The 23,305-nt window shown below is 35.3% G+C and overlaps 1 protein-coding gene across 1 annotated transcript; it reads left to right on the forward strand.

Moving 5' to 3' along the window:
- The first annotated feature begins 1,177 nt into the window (after positions 1 to 1,177).
- LOC149390517 (Polynucleotidyl transferase, ribonuclease H-like superfamily protein) lies at positions 1,178 to 7,438 on the forward strand. Its single transcript, XM_089620800.1, has 14 exons — positions 1,178 to 1,317; positions 2,409 to 2,465; positions 2,555 to 2,620; positions 2,768 to 2,901; positions 2,986 to 3,098; positions 3,573 to 3,701; positions 3,836 to 3,906; positions 4,028 to 4,087; positions 4,242 to 4,297; positions 5,306 to 5,366; positions 5,482 to 5,749; positions 5,890 to 6,071; positions 6,160 to 6,440; positions 6,879 to 7,438. The coding sequence occupies exons 1-14, from the start codon at positions 1,255 to 1,257 to the stop codon at positions 7,000 to 7,002; spliced, it is 1,665 nt and encodes a 554-aa protein (XP_089476926.1). The 5' UTR covers positions 1,178 to 1,254; the 3' UTR covers positions 7,003 to 7,438.
- The last annotated feature ends 15,867 nt before the right edge of the window (positions 7,439 to 23,305 follow it).

The following is a 23,305-nucleotide window of genomic DNA, read 5'->3' on the forward strand; positions in this document are numbered from 1 at the left end:
TCTGAGTTCATCGAGATCATCGAAGCCGAAACGTGAAAGCCTGTTTGGACCTCCAGGGGTATAATATGAATATGATGTTGTTTTTTTTTAGTGAATTGAGTTAGTTACCTAATTAAATTAATAGTTGTGCTAGAAATTTAAAAGATGTGACCAATTTGAGCTAGATACCTAGTCCGCCTTTGAAAAATACTATTTTGCGATAAATAATTTAGATACGCTATTTTTGGTATTAGTTTCAAAAAGGTCATCACCGAATGTTGTAATTAACTTTAATAGTTCTTTTTTGTACTTTATCTAAAAAATAACGGGCTTAAATTTTTTTATTATGAAAACAGTATTTTTTAAGTTATAAATAGTCATACTTCATAATTTTTTTAATGTTTACTTTTTTATAATCATTATTTATTTTTTTGGACTCTATAAAACTATATTAATTGTACAATTTCATAAAGAAAATAAGCGTTTACTGAAAAAAAGGGAAAATATCAACAGTATCCCTTCAGTTTAATCAAAATGCGTGATTTATACCCTTAGTTTTTAGAAATATCAGACATATCCTTTCAGTTTAATATAAATGACATATATCTCCCCTTAAAATATGTTATATTTCAAATACCACCCTTTTTCGTTTTTTTTTTTACAAAAAATAATTTGAATTCTCCAAAATACCCCTCATAGAATCAATATTTATTTACTATTTTATTAAAAAAAAATTAAAACTTCTCTTAAAAATAAAAATCCTTAACTTTTTATAAAGAAAGTTTTTAATTTAATTTTTTTTGTATATAATATAGAAAATAAAAAATTATTTCATGAAGGGTATTTTGGAGAATTCAAATTATTTTTGTAAAAAAATAAACGAAAATGATGATATTTGAAATATAACATATTTTTAGGGGAGACATATGTCATTTATATTAAACTGAAAGGAAATGTCTGATATTTCTAAAAATTGAGGGTATAAATCGCGCATTTCGATTAAACTGAAGGGATACGGTTGATATTTTCCAAAAAAAAAATCCTATTTCAGAAGTTAAGAACGTTATTTTTGTCATTTCCCTTAAAATTGAGCGATAAGGGGAAGGCCCGTTTACTAATGGGCGAGTTTCAGGTAATCCTGTGATTGGGCCCAAGTCTTCATTTGTTTGTGGTTATGCTCAACTCCATATCTACGTACCTGGATGTCCCTCTCACTTATTGTCGCTTTGCGAGAGAGCAGAAGAAGAAAAGAGGAAAACAGAAGAATAAGCAACAATGGCTTCAGAGCCCGAGTGCTCCAAGAAAGGGTCTGATTTCTACGATATTTATGGTCCCCAGGTTCGTACTTTTTTATGACGCCAAAGTGATAACTGTCTAGCTTTGCAATCGTAGTTAGTGTTTTTAATTTTCTTCCTTATTTTTATATATAAAAAATACTGTCTGGGAGCTAATTTTGAGTGTGCGTGTGCATTAATTTTGAAACACACTTCCAATTTATGTTTAGTGTTGAAATTCATGGACATGCACGGCATTAAAACAGCGGGAAATATGAACATTCGTTGTTTAATCCCAAATAGGCTTACAATTGCTTCATCGATGCTCTTCTTCGTGCTTTGTTTGATTCCTACTCAGGGTCGGCAATATTACTTGTTTTATTTCTAAAGTCTGAAGCACTGAGTGTATACTGTACTGTCAAGAAGAAAAAACGTACAGAAGAATGAAAAAATAACGACAAAAAGGAAAAAAAAAAAGAAAAGAGCGGAGATTCTTCCCGTCATTACATCAAAATAGCCCCCTAATTCCTCACCGCATCTGAAAAATTGGTTGCTGATGAACCTTGGTTCTTATCCCCCACAAACTACGAACCTTCAAAATTGGTATCCCACCCAAACACCATTAGACTATATGACCCATCACTCAGCAATGTCCTTGCAGAAACCTTAGTTATTTATTTATTTTTTTCTTTTTCTAGCGAACGATTTGTGATCTGAAACTATTCTAAGGCCAACCTCGTGATGACGAAATATAAAAGATTCTTTCCAATCTAATGTGCACATGCATGTTCTAACCTGAACCACACCGAGCTTTCTCTATAAACTGCATTCAATATTGGATGATTAAACAATTCTATCTCCCTGATCAGTTCCTTAAAAGATGTATACTTTTGGTTGCCTTATCCAAGAGAGAAGAGAACGAACCACGTTAACAATCTCCTCCTACAAACCACTTAACTCCGATAGATTCCCGAGGACCACCAAAAGTCCTCTGCCACTTTGTTCCGGCTGTAAAGAGCAAGGAAAGACTCCAAATTTGATGTTTGGGAAAGGTTAAAACTGTAGAAGGAAAATCCATCTAGGGATTTTTTCACTAGTATTTACGGTATATTATTATTATTATTATTATATGTTAATATTGATTTTTTTATTCAGGGTAGAGCAGATATTGAATTTAAAACAGAAGAGACCAGTTCCACTCTGAATTTACAAGTAGGTACCGCAGCCACCTGGTTTTTTTAGTATATAGATTTTATTTCGTTTCTGTAAGTCCAATTTGTTTATCAAATCATATGAGACAGGATGTTCAAGGACTTGTAACGTGGGTGCTTTCTGAAGGATTCATGCCTTCGTGGGTTTTCATAAAAGTAAGTGTTTCATAAACGTCTCCAAAATGCGCTTGTTTTGTTTTAAAGGTTTTCGGTATCCCGTTTTGCTTCCGAATTGATTAGCAGACAACATTGCTATAAATCCCCAAAGTGGCCATGGTTTACATGGTTGTCTTTTGTTTGCAGAACAAACCTCTGATCCCCAAAGTGGCTATGCTTTACATTCCAGGCTTAGATGCAGCTTTGTACTTATCTCAGTCCAAACATCTTCCAAGTCTTAAAGAATGCTGCGGGAAGCCAAAAGCAGTTTTAGCACTTAGGTTAGACCTGTTGTGATTCGTGATTTCCTTCCATGGAGTATTTTTCAATTTCTGAACTATTCTGTTTTATTTCCTCTGTGCTAGCTGTGTATCAGATAGAATGCAGACGATTGATACACTCCTCACTTGTAAGGTGAAAAGAAAGAGGGACCAAAAAAGTCAGGTCTTGGCAAAGTGTAACTCAGATATTGAGCAAGGTCTCTTTTTTTTGTTCCATTGAAACAATTTATTTGCTCTGCTACTTGGAAAACGTATTGCTCACCATGTCTTGACATTCTTATGGCATAACGTTTACTAAAAGAAATGTTGTCCAACTAAGTTATTTCTGGGAGCATTGTTTTGACATGTCATAATTCATTTGAGCGTGATGATGGTGCTTTACAAGGTTTATTTTATTTCTAATGATGCTTTTCCGTTGAAACTATTGTCTGGAAAATTTTACATCATTGAGACCGTATCATATTTTGAAGCTCTAGTCTTGCAAATGTTGTTTTTATATTGTTCTGTTTCTCTGGTAGTTTTGTCTGCCTGCCCTGTTTTTCAAAACTTTTTTTTCTATTTTTTCATCATTGAACTAGTAGTTGCTTTTGTTTCCAATAGAAAGAAACATAGCTTGTGTTTAGATTCAGTTAAAGAAAATTTAGTAATATACTGATGTCTAGTTTTTGCAGATAAAGGTAGCTCTGGGACGGGAAAAAAAAGTTTTGAGCAACTTACAAAAAACATACCTTTTCCCATCACTTATTACACACTTACAGAAAAAGAAATGGAAGTCAACGGTTATATTCTCAATCAGCCAGGTAAATCTAATGTTAACATGCTGCTCAGTTTATGCTTTCCATTTGTGCTTTCTACTTTATGGCTGGTCCTTAACATTACCATTTTTAAGGAAAAAAAATATCTGGCTTGATATTAATATTATCATTGAGTCCAGGTTTCGTTTCAACTCTTCCTGCTCCTTCAGAAGTTTCTCCCTTAGTGATGGCGGGACTTGATTGTGAGATGGTAAGTTAATTGATATTCAAAGTGTAGAAAATCTTATAGTACCATAAATTATATACGTTATTTTCGCAGGTGCTTTTCTATTTGCATTCATGTAATCTCTTTTTATCCTTTGGCTATGTAGTGCATAACTAAGGTTGGTTTTGAGCTGACAAGAGTTACATTGGTGGATGTTGAAGGAGAAGTATGTACATATAATTTTTTTTCTGTTATTTCTAAATGTTTTCTATATGATGGCAAACATATCATTTCTAAACCACAATAGTGTAATTGTTGTTTTTTTTTTTATTTTTTTTTTTATTTTTTATACTAATTATCTCTTCTTGTAACTTGTCTAGGTTTTGCTAGATAAATTGGTCAAACCAACCAATAACATCACTGATTACAATACAAGGTATGCTGTTTTTAATTCTGAAGTACATCATTGCATGAATAGCTATAATACTCCCATTCTTCAAGTGCAATGTGACCACTGACCACAATAAATTATGAAAGATAGGATCTTTACAATGCGCTCAACGTAAATGTTGAGAAAACTGCCGATGTAAAGAGCGGGACGTATTTGTAACTGTTTGATTCTTTGTTTGAATTCCTTTTAACGCAGCAGTTGAGCAAATGTGTTCTTAAATACTAGTTGTGATATTGTTGTGGAAAATTGTTTTTTAAGTTGCTGGACCTGGTATAATTGTTAACTAATTTTTCCAAACCCTTAGGCCAGTGAAGAAAGGGTTAATTCTTACACCTTTCATTCATGTGTGAATGGACAATCACTCCGAAAAAATTAATTGGGCATGTCAGTGCAATACATTTAATAACAAATTATTATGACTTACCTGTGGTGACGAAATGGAAGAAGTATAAGCCTGAAGATTAAACCCAAGTCTCTCTTAATACATACTTTTTTTCTTCTTCTATTTATTCTTCAAAAGCTTAAGCGCTAATAGGAGTGGCCCAGTCTTCGGCTTTATTCTCTTAACAATTCTTTCAATGTCTGGGAAATTTTCCTTCACTTTCTGTGTCTTTTTTAAAACCACTAATGTGACTCTTTAGCTTTCCATTCTACTTCTCCACCTTAGTCATGCAGTGTCGTTTTAAAACTTTTGGCCGTTTCGGCTTAAACCACCTATCTTCGTTATGTTTTCTGTTTGAGCCTTTTAGTTGTCGTTTATTTTCTTTGCCTTTCCCTTTACTTGGCAGGCCCAAGGTGACTACCTTTTTTTTTTTTTTTTTTTTTTTTTTTTTTTTTTTTTTGCATGCGTATGAGTGTACTATTCTATTTTGAACTATGAGGTATTAAACTGAGTTGCTATTGAAAGATACACACACACACAACAAATTTGGTAGGATTTGTTTCTACTTTTTCTCCATTGTGTGTATGATAGGGGTAAGCATTTTCATGCAGGTATAGTGGGATCACGAGTGAAATGTTAAATGGGGTGACTACAACTCTTAAAGATATTCAGGTTAAGTTTCTTGATTTCTTCGTTTATATACTAGCTGGGTTATCTTATTTGATTTTTCTGCTAGAGAATCATAGACCATTATTCTTATTCATTTCCAGTTAATTCCCATACTCAGGTGGAAATTCTGAAGCTGGTGTACAAGGAAACAGTGTTAGTAGGGCATTCACTGGAAAATGATTTATTAGCACTGAAGATCTCTCACAAGCAGGTAATCGACACTGCGGTACTGTACCAGCACCATCGCGGTGGGTCATATAAAACTGCTCTCCGAGTTCTTGCCAAGCGATTTCTTTCTAAAGACATACAACAGTCGGTGGACGGCCATGACAGCATTGAAGATGCAAAAACTACGTTAGAGTTGGCACTTCTAAAAATTAGACATGGTAAGAAATTCAAATTCATGGAGATTTACGTTTTATATTGATTGTCATGACTTTGTAATCTTATGTAAGGTTAGATCCCATGATCTGTTTTAGCTATTTTGTGATTCTCAGGTTTTCTTTTGCATGTTTTGACTGAACAGGTCCTGGATTTGGGTCACCGCGATCATTGATGCGGAGAAAGCTTCTCACCGTTTTGAGCGACTCGGGGAAAACATCTTCTATCATCGACGAGGTTTCCATAGTGAAACGGTACGCCTCAGACTCGTCCCATTCATTCCCAGTGTTCTCGGATGATGAGGCTCTCGTGAAAGCCAGAAAGGAGGTAAAATGAGAAGCTCTTAGTCAAATCATTTCCCTTCTCTTCACTTCACTCGCTCATATCTATCTATATATCTCTCTTTTAATTTCAGGCGAAGAATGAAAAGGTGCATTTTGTTTGGACCCAGTTCTCGGAATTGAATACCCATCTAATGAATGAAGCAGCGAATCCCGACATGGTATATGTGAAAGTGGCAGAGATACTTTCTTTGCTGACGTGCGGGGAATCGGGCGGTAATTACGAGGCAACGCCGGAGCTGAAGGACATCCTTGTTCGCATAGACGCTAGAGTCCGCAGCGTTCACGCTGCTTTGCCGGCCAACTCTATGCTAATAGTTTGCACCGGCCATGGAGACATAGCAATGGTCGACAGGTATGCAAACTTTCCGTTTGTTTCCAAAGTTACATCTGAGTCCTAGGCTTTAATTCTCCATAGCAGTAGTTCATTACAGACATGGTTAGAATAGTTGGGACCAATCAAGGATGCAACATAGAAGTTTATGCTGTGGCGAAATCTCTGATATCCCATGAATAAATAAATAAAAGGAAAACAGCTATTAGAATTAGAAACAGCCTAATTTTTTTTAACCAAAAGAACAGAGAGACAGTTGGACAATATTCATATATTACGTCTCAACGAGGATTGCATTGGTGTTTTGTGGATGCGTTTTGTATTACATAGGGCGAGAAAGAACTGGCCCCACAAGGGTTAACATGTATAAATTGAGGAATCAAAAGCTCAATTATGTCTTGTGAGTCGAGTTTTAGTCTTTTAACATTTTTCTCTACCTGTATGTGTACGTGGATAAAGATTGAGGAAAATGCTGGCAGAGAACACTGAAACAGAAATATCAAGGCCAAACATTGTGAAGGCATTGGAAGAGCTTCAGAGTCAAGCCGAGGTAGCTTTATGCTTCGTTGGCATAAAGCATTAATCCGTAAATACAGATTGGCCACAAGCTAGAAAGTTAATTTGGTTGCCAATATATTGTAGTGTGTTTTGAATGTTGGAAGTCTTTAGTAATCTAGTAAGCTTTTCTTTTAGTTTGTTTTAATTAATGCTTCCATGGTCGTTATTAACATTATCATCATCCGGATTAACATTTTAGGGGAAAATAATGGTTGTCAAGAAATGGTTAGCTTAGATTAATATTTAATTGAAATTTTCAGCTAAATCTTAATGTTTAATCGAGGCAACCAATTTAAGTTGAAAGGGGGGAGATGAGTGTACTTGTAATCACTCCTTGTTAGGTAAATGTTTAGAGTTCATGTATGTTAAATTATTGTCTAATTGTTGTTTTGCTATAAACCAAATTTATAAATAATAATATATGATATAAAATATATGTGGTTAATTTATTCTACATTAAATTATCTGTCATACTGTCTTTTCAACCTCAATCTCGCAAGTAGCGACTACTTAGTTTTAATACCATAAATTACCTGATGTCTATTGCTCAAGTAGCGACTAACTTATTTTTAATACTATAAATTACGTAATCTCTATCATTTTTCTTTCTGTATACAACTTTATTTAGCCTTGATGTTTAAATTTTTTTTATTCCGCTCTTTACCATTTTATTTAGAATAAGAGTTTACTGTTTACTTTAAAAAAATTAGTAATTAGGAAATTTTTGGTACTCGATATATTTGTAATAAACATAAAAGTATTGGTATCCGGAACCTTTTATTTTATTGCTGATACAGAAAATGAGAATTCAACATCAAGTTGAGCCAACATATCTTCGTACCTCTTTAGTAGTGTGAATTAGCTTCTTCTATACACTTTTTTCAAATCATATAATTTATTTTATTAATTTATTAAACACTCGATTTGAGAAAATTGACCACATGATGATCTTGATATTTAGATTTTTCTTACTTGCACAGTGTAATTTTTTTGAATAAAAGGGGTCTCGAATTTCGCGATCTAGCGTCCTATTTATAAATTTCTAAGTTTACGAGGCAACCTCATTTACAATGTAATTACAAATATGTCATTGAATTAATCTCATTTTTACCCCCTGGACTCGTACCTCGGTTACATTTTACCTCTGAACTCGGAAATGTTGCAGAACTAATCTCAGAACTCAAACACGTGTTACAATTTGCCACTTTCGTCAGTATTTGGACGTTAAGTTTAACTTTTTGATGACGTGGCAATATTTTAAAGGGTATAAGACTATTTTTTATTATTCTAAATATTTTTAATATTTAAATATTATTATCAGATATATTAATTATTATTAAATAATTTAATATTTTTATTACTCTCTCTCTCTCTCTCTCTCTCTCTCTCTCTCTCTCCTTTCTTTTCTGCATTTTTCTTCTCTTAATAAAATGAAAAAGCAAATCATGAAGATAAAAACGTACAAGTAGCTTATGTGAACTTCAAACTCGCACCACCAGATAAACATTCAATAAAAATAATTAACACAAAAAAAATTATGAAATTTCCAAGCTGAAGAAACAGGAAAAAAAAACCTCGGCGAAATTAATAAAAAAAATCTTCAACTCTATACAAGATCTAAGTTACAGAATATGCAAAGTAAGAAAATCAGCTTGTGGATGAAGAAAAGCAGTGAGACCTTTTCAAATTCTGAAACCCAAACCCGGCCACCTCTTTGTCGACTCTTTCTTTGTCTTCTTCGAGCTCGGATCGATGAGGTTTTCGAGGGACTTTGCCTTTCTGTCTCGAGTCTTACCCGCCTCTTTCAGAAGTTCTCCGAGCCTTCTCTTCTCATCTTCGAAATCCAGGTTTGCCGTCCCGCCTTTTTCATTTTTCTTTGCAGTTTCTTACCATTTTTTTGTTTCTTTTTTCTTCCTTTCGTTAGATTGATGATATAGCCGAGGTCTGTGACTCCTTCGAAAAATGGAGGCGATATCACTGCTTCGTCGTCGAGATTGGAGATTTCTTCGTCTAATGGCAGAGAGAGAGTCAGTGTGGTTTCTAAGAACACTTCTCTGATGAATTTCTTTCAGTATGTTTGCTGATCTTAGCTCCTCTGCCTCGCTGGAGAATCCACACGTCTCATTCACCGCCTTCTTCGCGCTCAATGAGATCCTCGAACACTGGGACGAGACCGTCCCGTCCTCGAAGAACAAACCGCTTCCTTTAACCAAAATCTCACAACCTCTCACCTTCGAGAAATCCGTCAAGACCAAATCCAATTCAGTTCCCAGGATAACTGCGACAAAATCATCGCCGCCGGCGAAAACGTCACTCGTCGGAGTCGAGAAACTAGAATGGGCCAAAGGAGACGGAGAGAGAGAGATCGACGAGTTGAGAGAGACTCTGTTGAGCGAAACTAGGTCTTGGTTTCTCAGATTCTTGGGACCGGCTTTGGACGTAGGGTTTCGTCTGGAGAAGAAAGGGAAAAGCGGGACGGGATTCCCATCACCACCGTTGCACAAAATCTCCCACCGATCTCGACTCCGGTGGTTTTTCTCGGCTTTATGCGACCATGTTCCATAGCTAGCAAAAGGGCAAAGCTTTTCTGCACATTACTAATCATCGGTGGACGGTACCAGCAGAGATCAGACCAAATTGGTAATAATCCCATTATACAAAAGTTTTCACAAGTTCAAAATTCAATTTTTTTAATCAAAAGAGGCCCATAAATTTTTACCAGGAAACACAACCCAGGCGAACCACGAAAGAAAAAAATGCAGAGAAGAAAAGAAGAAGAAAGGAAAGAGATAGAGAGAGAGGAGAGACAATAATAGAAATATTTATTTATTTAATAATTAATATATCTAATAACAATATTTAAATATTAGAATAATAGAAAATACTCTTATACCCTTTAAAATATTGCCACGTCATCAAAAAGTTAAACTTAACGTCCAAATACTGACGGAAGTGGCAAGTTGTAACACGTGTTTGAGCTATGAGATTAGTTCTGCAATATTTCCGAGTCTAGGGGGTGAAATGTAACCGAGGTAAGAGTCCAGGGGGTAAAAATGAGATTAATTCTTGTCATTTTCTTATATGAAATCTTATTTTTTTTTACGAGTCCGCCTTCTTTTTAGTTGATTTAACTAGCTTGAGGTTCTCTAGATTCAATGTGACTTATTCTTTTGCTCGCCGGACTTCTCTGTTCGAGAATGCTTTCTAACCGACCACCTAACTTTTTGTGGGCATATAGTCTCGATCTTTGTGATTCAACCTCCAATTATAGATTCATAATTTTGCGAGAAAAAGAATCGAAAGTGTAACCATCAAACAACAGATTCAGGTATCACATGTCGGAGATAAAACTATCATTATATATATCAGCGTTTCAAAAGTCGATGAAAGTCACCGGAAATCGACGGCGGCGTCGTTTTCGGATCACGAACAGCCGGCAATGCATGATATGTCGTTTTCCACTCGATGTCGTTCGGTTGCCGGCGAAACGACACGGGGTTCGGGTGGAAAACGACCGATCATTTTTTGCACTTTTTCTTCACAAGAGTTGTTAAATGTCGTGGGGTTTCTTAGAATATCGAACGAAACGAAAAAAACTAGACGCTTCATAACCATCGGCGGCGGCGAGGTTGGAGGCAGCAAAAATCGGCGACATTCAGTGATTTCCCTTTCGTTTCGACACAGCGGAGTACAATTCAGCATTTTTTTTGGCGAATATCGAAGAAATCCGAGAGTCGGTTGAAGCTCTGTAAAAAATTTCAAGCTCTGTAAAAAATGGTCGGCTTTTGAAACACTGGTAAAAATGGTTCGAGAAAGACGAAGAAGAAAGAGGAGGAGGAGAGATAATGCAATAAAGAACAAAAGAGACGAGTCAGATAAGTATTTATTAGTGTTTCAAAAAATAAATACAATAAAGAAAAATAAAAAAGAATATAATAAAAAAAAATAAAATGAATACAACTTTTTCGGTTGGTCATGAATATGATAACAATCGGGAATAATCCAAACCAGTTAAAAATTTAGATAGTCTTGCTAAAAAAATCATAAAGAAAAAGCAATGAACAAGTTAATAAAAACAATAAATGACATGTAATAGAAACAAAAAATACGTATATAGAATATTTAGTAACGTAAGATAAATAGAAGAATATAACATTTTATTAAAAAAAAATTGTATGTTATTACATTTAAAAACGTAAGATAAATATATTTCATTAAAAATTTGAAAATAGAAATATTAATAAAATTGTACGTGTAAAATCATACATGTAAAGTCATACATATATTCAATATATTTTACAACATTATTTATGTTCGATTTTTCATCGACATGTCGATTTCCCATCGAAAACGGAATTTGAAAACGATATTTCATTTGTCCTTTTCCACATTTTTTCCTTTCGATTTTCCGTCGGCGTGTCGATTTTTCTTAAACCAGGAGGCTCGAAACGACAACAAAAACAGCATTTCGAACTTTGATATATATATATATATATATATATATATATAAAACTGTGCCAGGGCCGGCTTAACACATTTCGAAGCCTAAAGCGGAGATTTAAAATAAGGCCCTTTTTAATAATAAAGATAAGAAACGCCTCCAATGATGTTTTTTCTCTATATCAATTATGTTTCATCTTTACTTCTTTTTTTAAACACACTAAAAAAATTCTAACATGATAATAAATAAAAATGATTTATCAAACACTCATTCAAAATTGTTTTCACTTTGTTGATTATGTTTTTGAGCATGTTTATCGATTTTTTTTTTAATATACTTTTGATCAACTTCAATTCAAAATTAAAACGATCATTTTATATTAGTGATGCGGTAATCATTTGATATTGACTAAGTTTTTATTTTTATTTTTTATTTTTTTTATTTTTTATTATTATTTTTTTTTTATCATACCAGTTAGATATTTTTTTATTAGACATGATTACTCCTTCTTCATATCTTAAGCTAAACCAATAAAAATTTGCAATACACAACAATCACAAACAATAAAAAGAAGGAAAAATGGTATGAAATAGCCAATTCAAACTATGACTTTTGCAAAATAGCCATAGTTTCATTAGATATAGCAAAATAGCCAATTGAGAGTACTACGACTTTTAATCCTGTCTCAATTAATTTTAATCCAGCCTTCATAAAACTTACATTATGTCTTTATAGTTCGTTGTGATTAAATTTAATCCAGCCTAGATTAATCTTACTTTGGCTAGTTTGCTTATAGTTGACAAACTATGGCTATTTTGCAAAAGTTTAAGTTCTATTTGGCTATATAGCCGCTTGACCCTAAAAAGAAACACCCATACAATAACAAATAAAAAATAAAAAAAGATAGAACATTGAAATTATAAGGGAGGATGAGAAAATGAACATTTGCTTTTATTTTGCTTCTAAAAAAATAGAGCAGCTGAATAGGCTATTGTGTAAAGCTGTCAATTGGGCCGGACCGTCCGCGGGCCACCCGGCCTAGCCCTTATTTTAATTGGTTTTGGGCCGACCCAACCCGGAATAAAAAAGGGCCGGACCGGCCCGGTTTTTAAATTGGTCCAAGTTTGGGCCTTTGTTCTAGGCTCAAAATCCGGGCCCGGCCCAAAGCCCTTGAAAAGCACAGAACCGATACGGCCCAGACACAAAACCAACACAAACCGGGCACGGCCTAGGCACAAGCCCGTTTGAGGCCCAATTTTTTTTTATTCTCTAAATATATTTATTATATAATTGATTTGATCGACATATCTAATAAGTTGATATCATTATTATTTAATAATTGAAATTGATTCTTTATCAATCAAATACACACATACATCTTTGATGATTTGATCCACGTATAAGATTAAAATTAAATGTCGATATAGAGCTCTGAACGTGATTCACATATATGATTTATCTAAAGTGATTCTTTGTCAGTATTTCAATATAGTGTGGGATTCAAATTTGCAATGAAGACTGAACGTATGACTTGAGAATCACAATAAAAAATTGTGACTGTATCGTTTATTTGTGTGGTTATTAATATACGATTGAATGTAAAATAATATGGCAGTAATTATTATAGACGTTGTTAATATGAACGTTGGTTGTAATTTTTTCCTATAAATAATGGTTTAGTTTCATTGAAAAACTGACACCTTTCAGTATCATTTTTACCTATGGCCAACTCAAATGCGATTCCCGACCTCGGTGATGAATCTCTTAACGAGGATGAAACTTTCTTAAACTCCACAAATGCTATTCCATCCCAAGAATCTATCCCAAATATGAGCGAGTCCGATCGAGCGTCAAAACGTCCAAAAAAATCCAACGCTTGGAAATACTTTAAAGAAGTGATGATGCCGAGAAAAACAAGCCCCACTAAGATGGAAATGCGAGCCGTTTGTCAGCTTTGCAAGAATAATGCATCCGCTAATATGTCCGCCATCTCATATTTTAAGGAAAATCAATCATTGATTTTAGATGGCGATCTTCTTCATCAACGTTGTGCTTCTCATATCATAAATTTGGTTGTTCAGGCGGTTTAAGATAAATAGAGTCTCATATCACTAAAATTCGAGATTATGTATCGTATATTACTACTTCTGGCCCTCATCGGCAAGAATTTGAAGCATTTTGTAGGGCACATAACAAACCCGCCCGAAGATTTTCCGGGACGTCAAACATAGGTGGAATTCCACATGCCTTATGCTCGGAGTTGTTTTACCTTAACGCAATATCATAACATCCTTCGTCAACGAGAGATATGTTACATCTCAAATTGAGAACTACGAGTGTAATCTGGCTTATTACTTCCATGGATTTTTGGAAGTATTTTGCAAAGCCAAAGAAGTATTATCAGGTGTATATTATCCTACTGCTCATCTTACATTACATGAATTATTTAATATTTCAAACGCTTTTGCTATTTATAGACAATACGATCTATTTAAACCAAATATTTTACCTATGGAAAAAAATTTACAAATTATTGGGAAGGAGTACCGCTTTTATATGCCATTGCAACTTTATTAGATCCTAGATGTCAATTAGTTGGTACTGATGGTTTAATAAAAGGTATTACAAAAAATTTGAATGTTGATTAGAGACTAACAATTGAAAAGGCAGGAGTTGCATTAGAACAATTGTTTGTGTTGTACAGTGAGAAGTTTGACACATGTGGAGATCAACGACAACCACAACAACAACAAAGTTCTTGCTCTTCATCAAATCCAACCAACGCGTCATGGAACTTGATTCATAATTTGAGACATCATTCGTCGTCATCATCTTCTCAAACATCAGCATCCGAGCTTGTGAAATATTTGGAAACTGAATTTTACACAGAGAATCCAGATGAATTGGATATTCTAGAATGGTGGAAAAACAAACAAGGGCGTTTTCTGACACAGTCCTTAATTGCCTGAGACATTCTTGTCACTCCGGTATCAAGTGTTGCGTCAAAGCAAGCATTTAGTGCAAGCAACCGTGTTCTCGATGACAGAAGATCAACAATGAGTCCGGATATTCTAGAAGGCTTAATGTGTTTGAAGGATTGGGAGGATGCAAGAAGGCAAAAACAAAACAGTGATAAAGACTCTATTGCGACGTACTTTACATTATTAGAGGGGGAAATGGTGGCAATAATACTCAATGTTTGGTCAAAATACTACTTATATACTCAAAGTTTTTTTTCTTTGGCAAAAATACCACATGTTACGTTATGGTGGGTCCGTTACTACTCTAACCGTTAAGTTCAAACATAAATTTTAACGGCAAAGTATTTACGTGTAACTAAGTTTGAAACTTTGAGTATTTTTGCCCAAGAAAAAAAAGAATGAGTATATAAGTAGTGTTTTGTCTAAACATTAAGTATTTTTGCCACCATTTCCCCTTATTAGAGAATGAAGCTTCTGCTTCTTTAAGTAGTCGTACGCAATTTTTTATTTATTCAAACCGTACTTTTTTCCTTCACTAAGCTTTTATCCCGATTCCCCGGGTTTTACTTAGAAAGGTTTTTAATGAAGGTGATTAAGTATTGTAATTCTTTTTTTTATCTATCAAATAAACTTTTTTTGGGGATTTTTTTTCTTTTGTTACAAGCTATCAATATTTTATATACAAAAGATATACAAATCAATCTCAATCTCAAAAAAGGCCATTAAGCAGCCAAACAATTAAAAAAAAAAACAAAGAGCCCAAAACAGGACTGTTAAAAAACAAGCTCAAAACATGGCCTAAAATAAACCCCAAACAAAGCCCCAAGACCTAGCTCGAACCAAGCTCAGGACCGGCCCAGGACCAAGCCCAGACCCGGCCCGACCCATAACCTAGAGGGCCTTGTGCTTGGGTTGGTCCTGATGGTTCTCTACTTTGGGTTGGGCCGACCCGGGTCCCTTCAATTTTGGGCCGGGTTGGGCCTAGGCCCGGACTTGCTAAGGGCATAAATTTTTGGGGCTGGGCCGGGCCAATTGACAGCTTTACTATTGTGTAAGCAAAAATAAAGAGAAAAAACGTTTGAAAGGCTTAATGTGATAATTAATACAAAAAGCTTTAGGGCTACAGTTTCAAGCAAAATAAAAAATGCTTTAATGGACAATGCCATGTACTTGTACGCTGTCATTATTTATTTATTTATTTTTAAATTTTTTTTTCAATGTATTCGGCTGAAGTACAAATTTGTGGGCTTTGATTGTGGTGAGGCTTAAAGCAAATGCTTTACTTGCCTAGAGGGTGAGCCGACTTGACCTGTGTATTATAAATATGAATGAAGTTTTACCGTCCATAAGAACATCCAATGAGATCGTATCTTCTTGTTTGAGTGGCCAATTATATGTAAGCCTATGTGTCTTCTAAATGAAGATGTGAAGTTGATTAATAACATTAACGCCTAACAGGGCTGGTCCAACGTATATCGGAACCTTAAACGAAAATTTAAAATTAAACTTCTAAAAAATATTACAAAAAATTAATACATACACTTTTGCTATGTTCTAGAGAGGAAATGACGGTAAAAAGGCCCAATATTTTAGGGTTGTTACACTTAAATATCCAATCTTTAAAATTGGTGGGCAAAATACACAAACTTACCATGTTGTTACACCGTTGGTACATCACAGTAATACACTGCAACATAGTTTTTCACGGATTTAATAGGATATTAAGTCACTGCGTATTCGTATTCAGAACAAAGAAAGCCCCAAATTTGAAGAGAAACCAAAATCCCTAGAAACCAAAATCCCTAGAAATCCAGGCATGGAGCTGAGAATATGGGTTTCTAGGGATTTTGGTTTCTCTTCAAATTTGGGGCTTTCTTTGTTCTGAATACGAATATGCAGTGACTTAATATCCTCTTAACTCCGTGAAAAACTCCGTCGCAGTGTATTACTGTGATGTACCAACGGTGTAACAACGTGGTGAGTTTGGATACTTTGCCCACCAATTTTAAAGATTGGGTATTTAAATGTAACAACCCGAAAACATTGGGCCTTTTTGCCGCCATTTCCTCTGTTCTAGAAAGCAAATAACAAACAAATAAGGGGGAAAAAAGAACTAATTAAATACAATAATCTGAAAATAGAAAAATAAAAAATAATCGAATTAGAAAGATAAAACTTAAAAATTCTAATAAATAAGCGGTTGAAGTCAATGGATGATTGCCTTTTTGAGAGAGAAAATATTTGGTGATTAGGAAAAATAACATATTTATGAATAGCCTGCATTAATCAAATTTTACCGATCAACTAACCCTTATTTTTATTAAAAAAAAACCCTTATTTTGAAACCATCTGAAATCTGAATGAAGTGAAACTAAAAAAAAAATGAAAACTCACATTGGACCGTGCAAATGTGTGTGAGACATTCCAAAAGAGAAATTTCATTAAGTAGACTTAAAAATTGATTAAATATCAAGATTAGACCCTAACTTTTTAAAATATCTAAAAATGGACTTTTGGACCCAAAACGGACAAAAATACCCCTTAAACATAAATATTGAGACACTTGACATCTCTCTCTCTCGTCTATCTCACTCTCACTCTTTCTCTAAAAAAAAAAAATTTCTACAATTCAATACGACCTTGTAAGAGTCGGTACGATTCAATACGACCTTGTACGATGTGATACAATCTGGTACGATGGCATACGATGGACAAGGTTCGAAGTCTGGCGGCGGTGGAGGTCAGAAATCTCGAGCTCTCAAAACAACGAAAAAGGTAAGTTTTTCATCTAATTTCTTGTTAAACTTCATTGAAAATAGTTAGAATAGGGTTTAGGACTTAGATATTATCTTATTTGAGGTGATTTGAGCTGATTTGGGTTGGATTTAGAATGTTAGGGTTTGAAATTAGGGTCAGTGTACGATGAGGTTGATGCATCGTATGATGTCATACGATGTTGTACGATGTCGTCCATACGATGTCGTACGATTCTGTACGATGGGTTTAAGTTTTTTTAATAAAATTTTGTAGTATGATGTCATACGATGTCGTACGATGTTGTACGATGTTGTACGATGCTGTACGATGCTGTAAGATAGTTTAAAAAAAATTCAAATTTTTTTGTTATACGATGCTATAAGAGTTTGTACGATGTCATACGATGAATTATGATTATGACCTAATTTTGTCATTTTTTTAGGATAATTTGAGCTACGTATGCAACGTCTCATTCCCGGGTCGTATCACCTACGGTGGGACGGGGATCTTGAAGCTTGTACGGAGGAGATTCGATGAGCTCGGGATAAAAGATCGAATCCTCGAGACTTCGTTCGAGCAATTTTTTTCGGAGAGAGAGTTCGGTTTTTCACCGGTGCTTGTACATACTCTCCTTCAAAACGAGTAAGATTCGGACGCCTCGAGTACGCACTCGTCTCGGGGATGAGTTATGAAGATGGTCCGACTAAAGCCGAACAAGACGAGCGAAACAACGACCGATTGATCACGGACCACTTGAACGGCGTCGTCAGAAGCAAGTTGAGCGCGTTGATCAACGTGTTCACCATATGTCAAAACCATGACGACGCGTTCAAACTCAGGCTGCTCATATTTGTGTATGGTATCTTCTGGGACAGCCGGCCAACAAAGTCATCAAGGAAAGGTGGCATAAATTTCTATACATCGTTGAAGACCTCCCCTTCTTCTTCAAGATGCCTTGGGGAAATTTGAGTTGGGCGGAGACGTATTCTAGCCTCTCGGTGAACCTAAGGCATTATCATGAGACGTTGCAGAAGAAGTTGTAGGACAAGCCGGACGTGACTCAGAAAGAGGCCAAGTACACATTGACGGGTAATATTCATACCCTTCATTACTGGCGTACGAGGCTATCCCAGAGATCGGGATGATGTTCGGGTTGAACCAGGGGATTCGTGTGCCCAGGTGCACTCGTGGTCTAGTAATGTCGTCATCACAGGCAAAGACATCGAGGCCGTCCTGAATAAGAAAACGGTAACTTTTTTTTATTTAACTTTTATTAAATGTATGTTACATTATTTTGGAATATTAATAATTGTTTTTGGTTTTGTAGGTGGGTGTTCTTAAAATGCTGAGACCAAGGGCAGCAGAGAAAGAATTTTTCACTCTCTTCGAGACACAGACGAGCAAATGTCTGTATCCCATAGACGTCGAGGGAGAAGACGCGACAGAGCCGCGAGATATCGATGAAGAAATAGATCAAGTCGCGACTGTTGCAGATGATGTCATCGTCGGAGACTCCGACGACGAACACGTGTCAGACACTCCACGTGTTCATCTTGGTAGTCAGACCACTCCCGCAATGGGATCGAGGCCCACACCGACCACTCCCGCAGTGGGATCGAGGCCCACACCGACCCCTCGCGCCGACATTCCCGAGCCCTTTGTCCTAACAAGGGAAATGTGGGAAGAAATGCGAGCCTCCCAAGAATAATTGAAGCAATCACAAGGGATGGTCTTACACGCTCTTAGTACGAACGGGCGTAGAATCGAGCGAATCAGGCGAGACAAGGTTAGATTTAATTTAACGTTTTAGAGTTAAGTTTAAATTTAATTTAACATTTTAGAGTTAAGTTTAAATTTAATCGTTTTAGAGTTAAGTTTAAATTTAATCGTTTTAGAGTTAAGTTTAAATTTAATTTAACGTTTTAGAGTTAAGTTTAAATTTAATTTAACGTTTGGAGTAAAGTTTAAATATAATTTAACGTTTTAGAGTTAAGTTTAAATTTAATCGTTTTAGAGTTAAGTTTAAATTTAATCATTTTAAGTTAAGTTTAAATTTAATTTAACGTTTAGAATTAAGTTTAAATATAATTTATCGTTTTAGAGTTAAGTTGAAATATAATTTAACGTTTTAGAGTTAAGTTGAAATATAATTTAACGTTTTAGAATTAAGTTGAAATATAATTTAATGTTTTAGAGTTAAGTTTAAATTTCATTGTAGAGTTAGAGTTTAGGGTTAAGTTTATATTTCATTTATAGTTTTGTGAGAAATTTAAATTTCGTGACATATTTTGTTACTTTGACTTGCAGGTTGCGATGTGGACGAGGCTTAACATTTTATTCGAGGAACAAACGGGCTTGCCTGGGGGTGAGATTCCGACGACCCAAGCTGAAGGTCGTCGTAAATGCCGGACCCCTACTCCTTCTCCTACTCCGCCGCCTCCTCTTCCTCTGACAGCTGGTCTAAAGCCGGCGTCTTTATCGCACGAGCCATCTTCTTCGCATCGCGAGTCGTCGAAGAAGCCGTCTACGTCGCATCGCGAGTCGTCGAAGCGGTCGGAGAACAGGAGCTTGTCGACGTCTTCGTCGAGTCCTCATAGAGATGACGTTCCGGACAAGCAACGCCCGCTCACGACTCCGCTTAAAAGGAAAAGTGACAAGGCACAGCTTACTCCGCCACGTCTAGATCGGCAAGTGCGACAGAAGTCGTCGCGTTGGGCCGATTTCACTGATCCGATGAGGCCCAAGTATTTAGAGAAGTTTAATAATTTCGTTAAGTGGTTGCGGACAAAGAAGTTGGACGGAAAGTTCATGGAGTCTACTAGCCTGAAGACGTGCGATGGAGACACGACTTTTTTCGACACGATGTTGATAGAAACAAAATGGCTACATGATTCGGTATGTTATTTATTATATTTCGCATTCCCTTTTAATTTAAAATAACGCTATATGTTTGTTATGTCTTAGAATATTGATGCTATAATTCACATGATTCGGGCTCGCCAACGAGCTCTCGACGGATATCGGCAAGACGTCCGAATCATGGATTGTCGGTGGGTCCAGCACGTGTACGGCCGATTCACAAAGGAAGAAGCGAACATCAAGAAGGCCATCTAGCTGGGGGCAGAGCCCGAACCCGTGGACTGGGACATGCGGGCAACTATTACCCCCATGGCTGGGTATATGGACACCGATATTTTTATCTTGGGATGGTGCTCGTGAGGTCCTGTTCGTCGTGAACTTCAAAAACGTCCATTGGTTCACATTTCGGATCGACATCGAGGCCTGGACCATTACCATCCTCGATGGCCAAAAGGATCTCATGCAGTCGCCGATTAATCAAAAGGACTTCACGGAGATGATGGAGGTACGTAAAATGTTATGTTATTCACAATTATTACCTTTATTTGTGGTTAATTAAATTATAAGGGTTATTTAACATTGTTAAAATGCTTATTTTTCAGACTTGGACTCGAGCATTGCTAGGATTGTGGCCATTGGTAGTTTCTTCAAGAACCATCGCATGTCTTACCGGGATAGTGAGCACGGTGAAATCAAGTTCACATACCCGACATGGCTAGTCGATCAAAATATCCCACAATGTGCATACAGGTAAACATGTTTACATTTTTTTTTACAAGTTATTTTAAAAAAGTTTTTTTGATTAGTTAATTGAACTATTTTTGACAAGTTTTAAACAAGTTTGTTTTTATTGACAAGTTATTTTACAAGTTATTTTAAAAAAGTTTTGTTGACTAGTTAATTGAACTTTTTTTTTTGAAAAGTTATTTTACAAGTATGTTTGTTTTTTTGACAAGATTTTTTACAAGTTAGTTTTTTTTTTTACAAGTTATTTTTAAAAAAGTTATTTTGACTAGTTAATTGAACTTTTTTTGACAAGTTTTAAACAAGTTTGTTTTTATTGACAAGTTATTTTACAAGTTTGTTTTTTTTTTTTTACAAGTTATTTTATAAAAGGTTTTTTGACTAGTTTTTTTTTATAAGTTATTTTGCAAGTATGTTTGTTTTTTTGACAAGATTTTTGACAACTTAGTTTTTTTTTTTTTACAAGTTATTTTAAAAAAGTTTTTTCTGACTAGTTAATTGAACTTTTTTTTTTGACAAGTTTTAAACAAGTTTGTTTTTATTGACAAGTTATTTTAGATTATTTTTTTTTTATGTTATTAAACTTTTTTTTTGAAAAGTTATTTTACAAGTTTGTTTTTATTGATAAGATTTTTTTGACAAGTTTGTTTTTATTTTACAACTTTTTTTTAGACACATTTTTTTTGACAAGTTTGACAAATTCTTTTACTTATTTTTGTGTTGTAGCGGTGATTGCGGGATGTTCGTAGTGAAGTATGTCGAGCACATAGTAAATACTGAACGAATCATTTGACACTCTTCAAAGTGTCAATATGAGAACGTTCAGGAAAAAAATGGTGCGTGGACTTATTCTACAACCACCTTATCCCGTGATTTTGTATTTTCGGATGTTTTTTTTTTTTTTTTTTTTTTTTTTTTTTTGTATGTAATAGTACTTTATAAACATATTATCGAGATGGTTTGTTGACTATTGATTGAATGTGTATGTAATAGTACCTTATAAACATGTAATTTGGTAATATTCCCTATACAAAGACTAGATCAATATTCAATGAAATCCCTTCACACACCATCACAAATTCACACAAAAACAAAAACAAAAAAGGGTTTAGAACTCGAGAGATTTGTGGACGAAAACGAGTCTTGGGACATAAGCGAGTTCAGATCTTCGTCGTTGTCATCTCTATTAACGGCCATTGTATTATTGTCTTCATAAGCTATACATTTCAAACAGACTCGAACTCAATAGTTCTTCTCTTCATAAGATATTTTCCCTAATATCCTACTAAACTGAATTCATACGTACCGTAATAGTACCTTATAAACATATAATTAACCTTGAAACTTAATGCTTTCCAGAGTTGAATCGAAAAAAGGTCCATGAGATGGATGACACTCCATTAAACAAAATAAACATGTAACTCAAATAAAAGTTAAAGTTTTAAACTTAAAAATAAAAATAACACCATGTCTAAAGTTTTAATCCCTCCAAGTGCATGTTTTTCTGTTAAGTCCCCTACCACCACATTTTCCGCATTTTCGCTGAATAACAATCTTTTCGCCTTGAGATGGGTATCGATTAATCCTTCTTCTTCCTTGTTTACTTTTCTTTGGTCGACCGGCTTGCTTATTTTCAACGGGTTCTAAAACTTTCATGTTTTTTATCTCATCCGGGACATCCCATTGATCTTCATTGCCAACCGGATATATGGCTTCCTTGTACATTTCAATCCACGTCTCCTTCAAATAAAAGTCACTGCATAACGAGTACACGTCCACGCTTCGATGTTGGGATGCTGCGATGGAATGCTCGCACGAGATATTCAATTGTTGTGGTAGTCCGCAAGTGCATGTCTTCGCCATAAGGTCTACATCGAAATCACCTTTTGCGTCTTTGACATGACATTCAAATAGACCAAGCCCGTACACATTGACAAACTGTGCCTTATTATTTAGCTGTGCGAGATCATTTTGCCACGTTGGTTTCAATTTTGTGTTCAACTTGTGCGCTATCTCTTCTCGTTCGAAAAACCAAGTTTGGAGTGTGAATCGAATAAACTCGAGCAACGTCGTAATGGGAAATGTCCTAGCATTCCTTGTTTTGTTGTTGAAGCTTTCTGCGTTGTTGCTCGTCATTAGGTCGTACCTATATAAAAAAAAAACGACGTTTATTTAATCAACGACATTAAAATTCAGTACAAAAGAAGTTCTAGACTTTTACCGTTTTCCAGGAAAGAAAGCTGTGGCCCACCGATCGACACCAACTTCTTCGAGATACTTTGCCATCTCGACATCCTTCCGTCTCAACTGTCTAAAATTAGCTTCGAATGCTGTTTTACTGAAGGCGTAAGCAGCATCGTAAAGTTCAAAGCGACAATGGTCTGTCTTGAACTTGTGTTGGCATTCAGTTGTAAATGATGGTAACATGCTCCGTGAGGGATACCGGGAAACACAACCTCGACACCATGTATGATGGTTATGTCGCGATCGGATATGAACTCCAAATTAGGTACGTCTTCACCGATAGTTTCTCGCAATCTTCTCAA

The sequence above is a fragment of the Urtica dioica genome, chromosome 7, assembly GCF_054948205.1.
Source record: "Urtica dioica subsp. dioica isolate 48M chromosome 7, U.dioica_male_clone48M_v1_H2, whole genome shotgun sequence".
Classification (NCBI taxonomy): domain Eukaryota; kingdom Viridiplantae; phylum Streptophyta; class Magnoliopsida; order Rosales; family Urticaceae; genus Urtica; species Urtica dioica.

What these genes read in the sequence shown, in the direction of transcription:
- LOC149390517 (XM_089620800.1), top strand. Translation starts at nt 1,255, where the DNA reads ATGGCTTCAGAGCCCGAGTGCTCCAAGAAAGGGTCTGATTTCTACGAT. An exon ending in ACGATATTTATGGTCCCCAG is followed by an intron (nt 1,318 to 2,408) that starts GTTCGTACTTTT and finishes TTTTTTATTCAG; the next exon opens with GGTAGAGCAGATATTGAATT. An exon ending in GTTCCACTCTGAATTTACAA is followed by an intron (nt 2,466 to 2,554) that starts GTAGGTACCGCA and finishes CATATGAGACAG; the next exon opens with GATGTTCAAGGACTTGTAAC.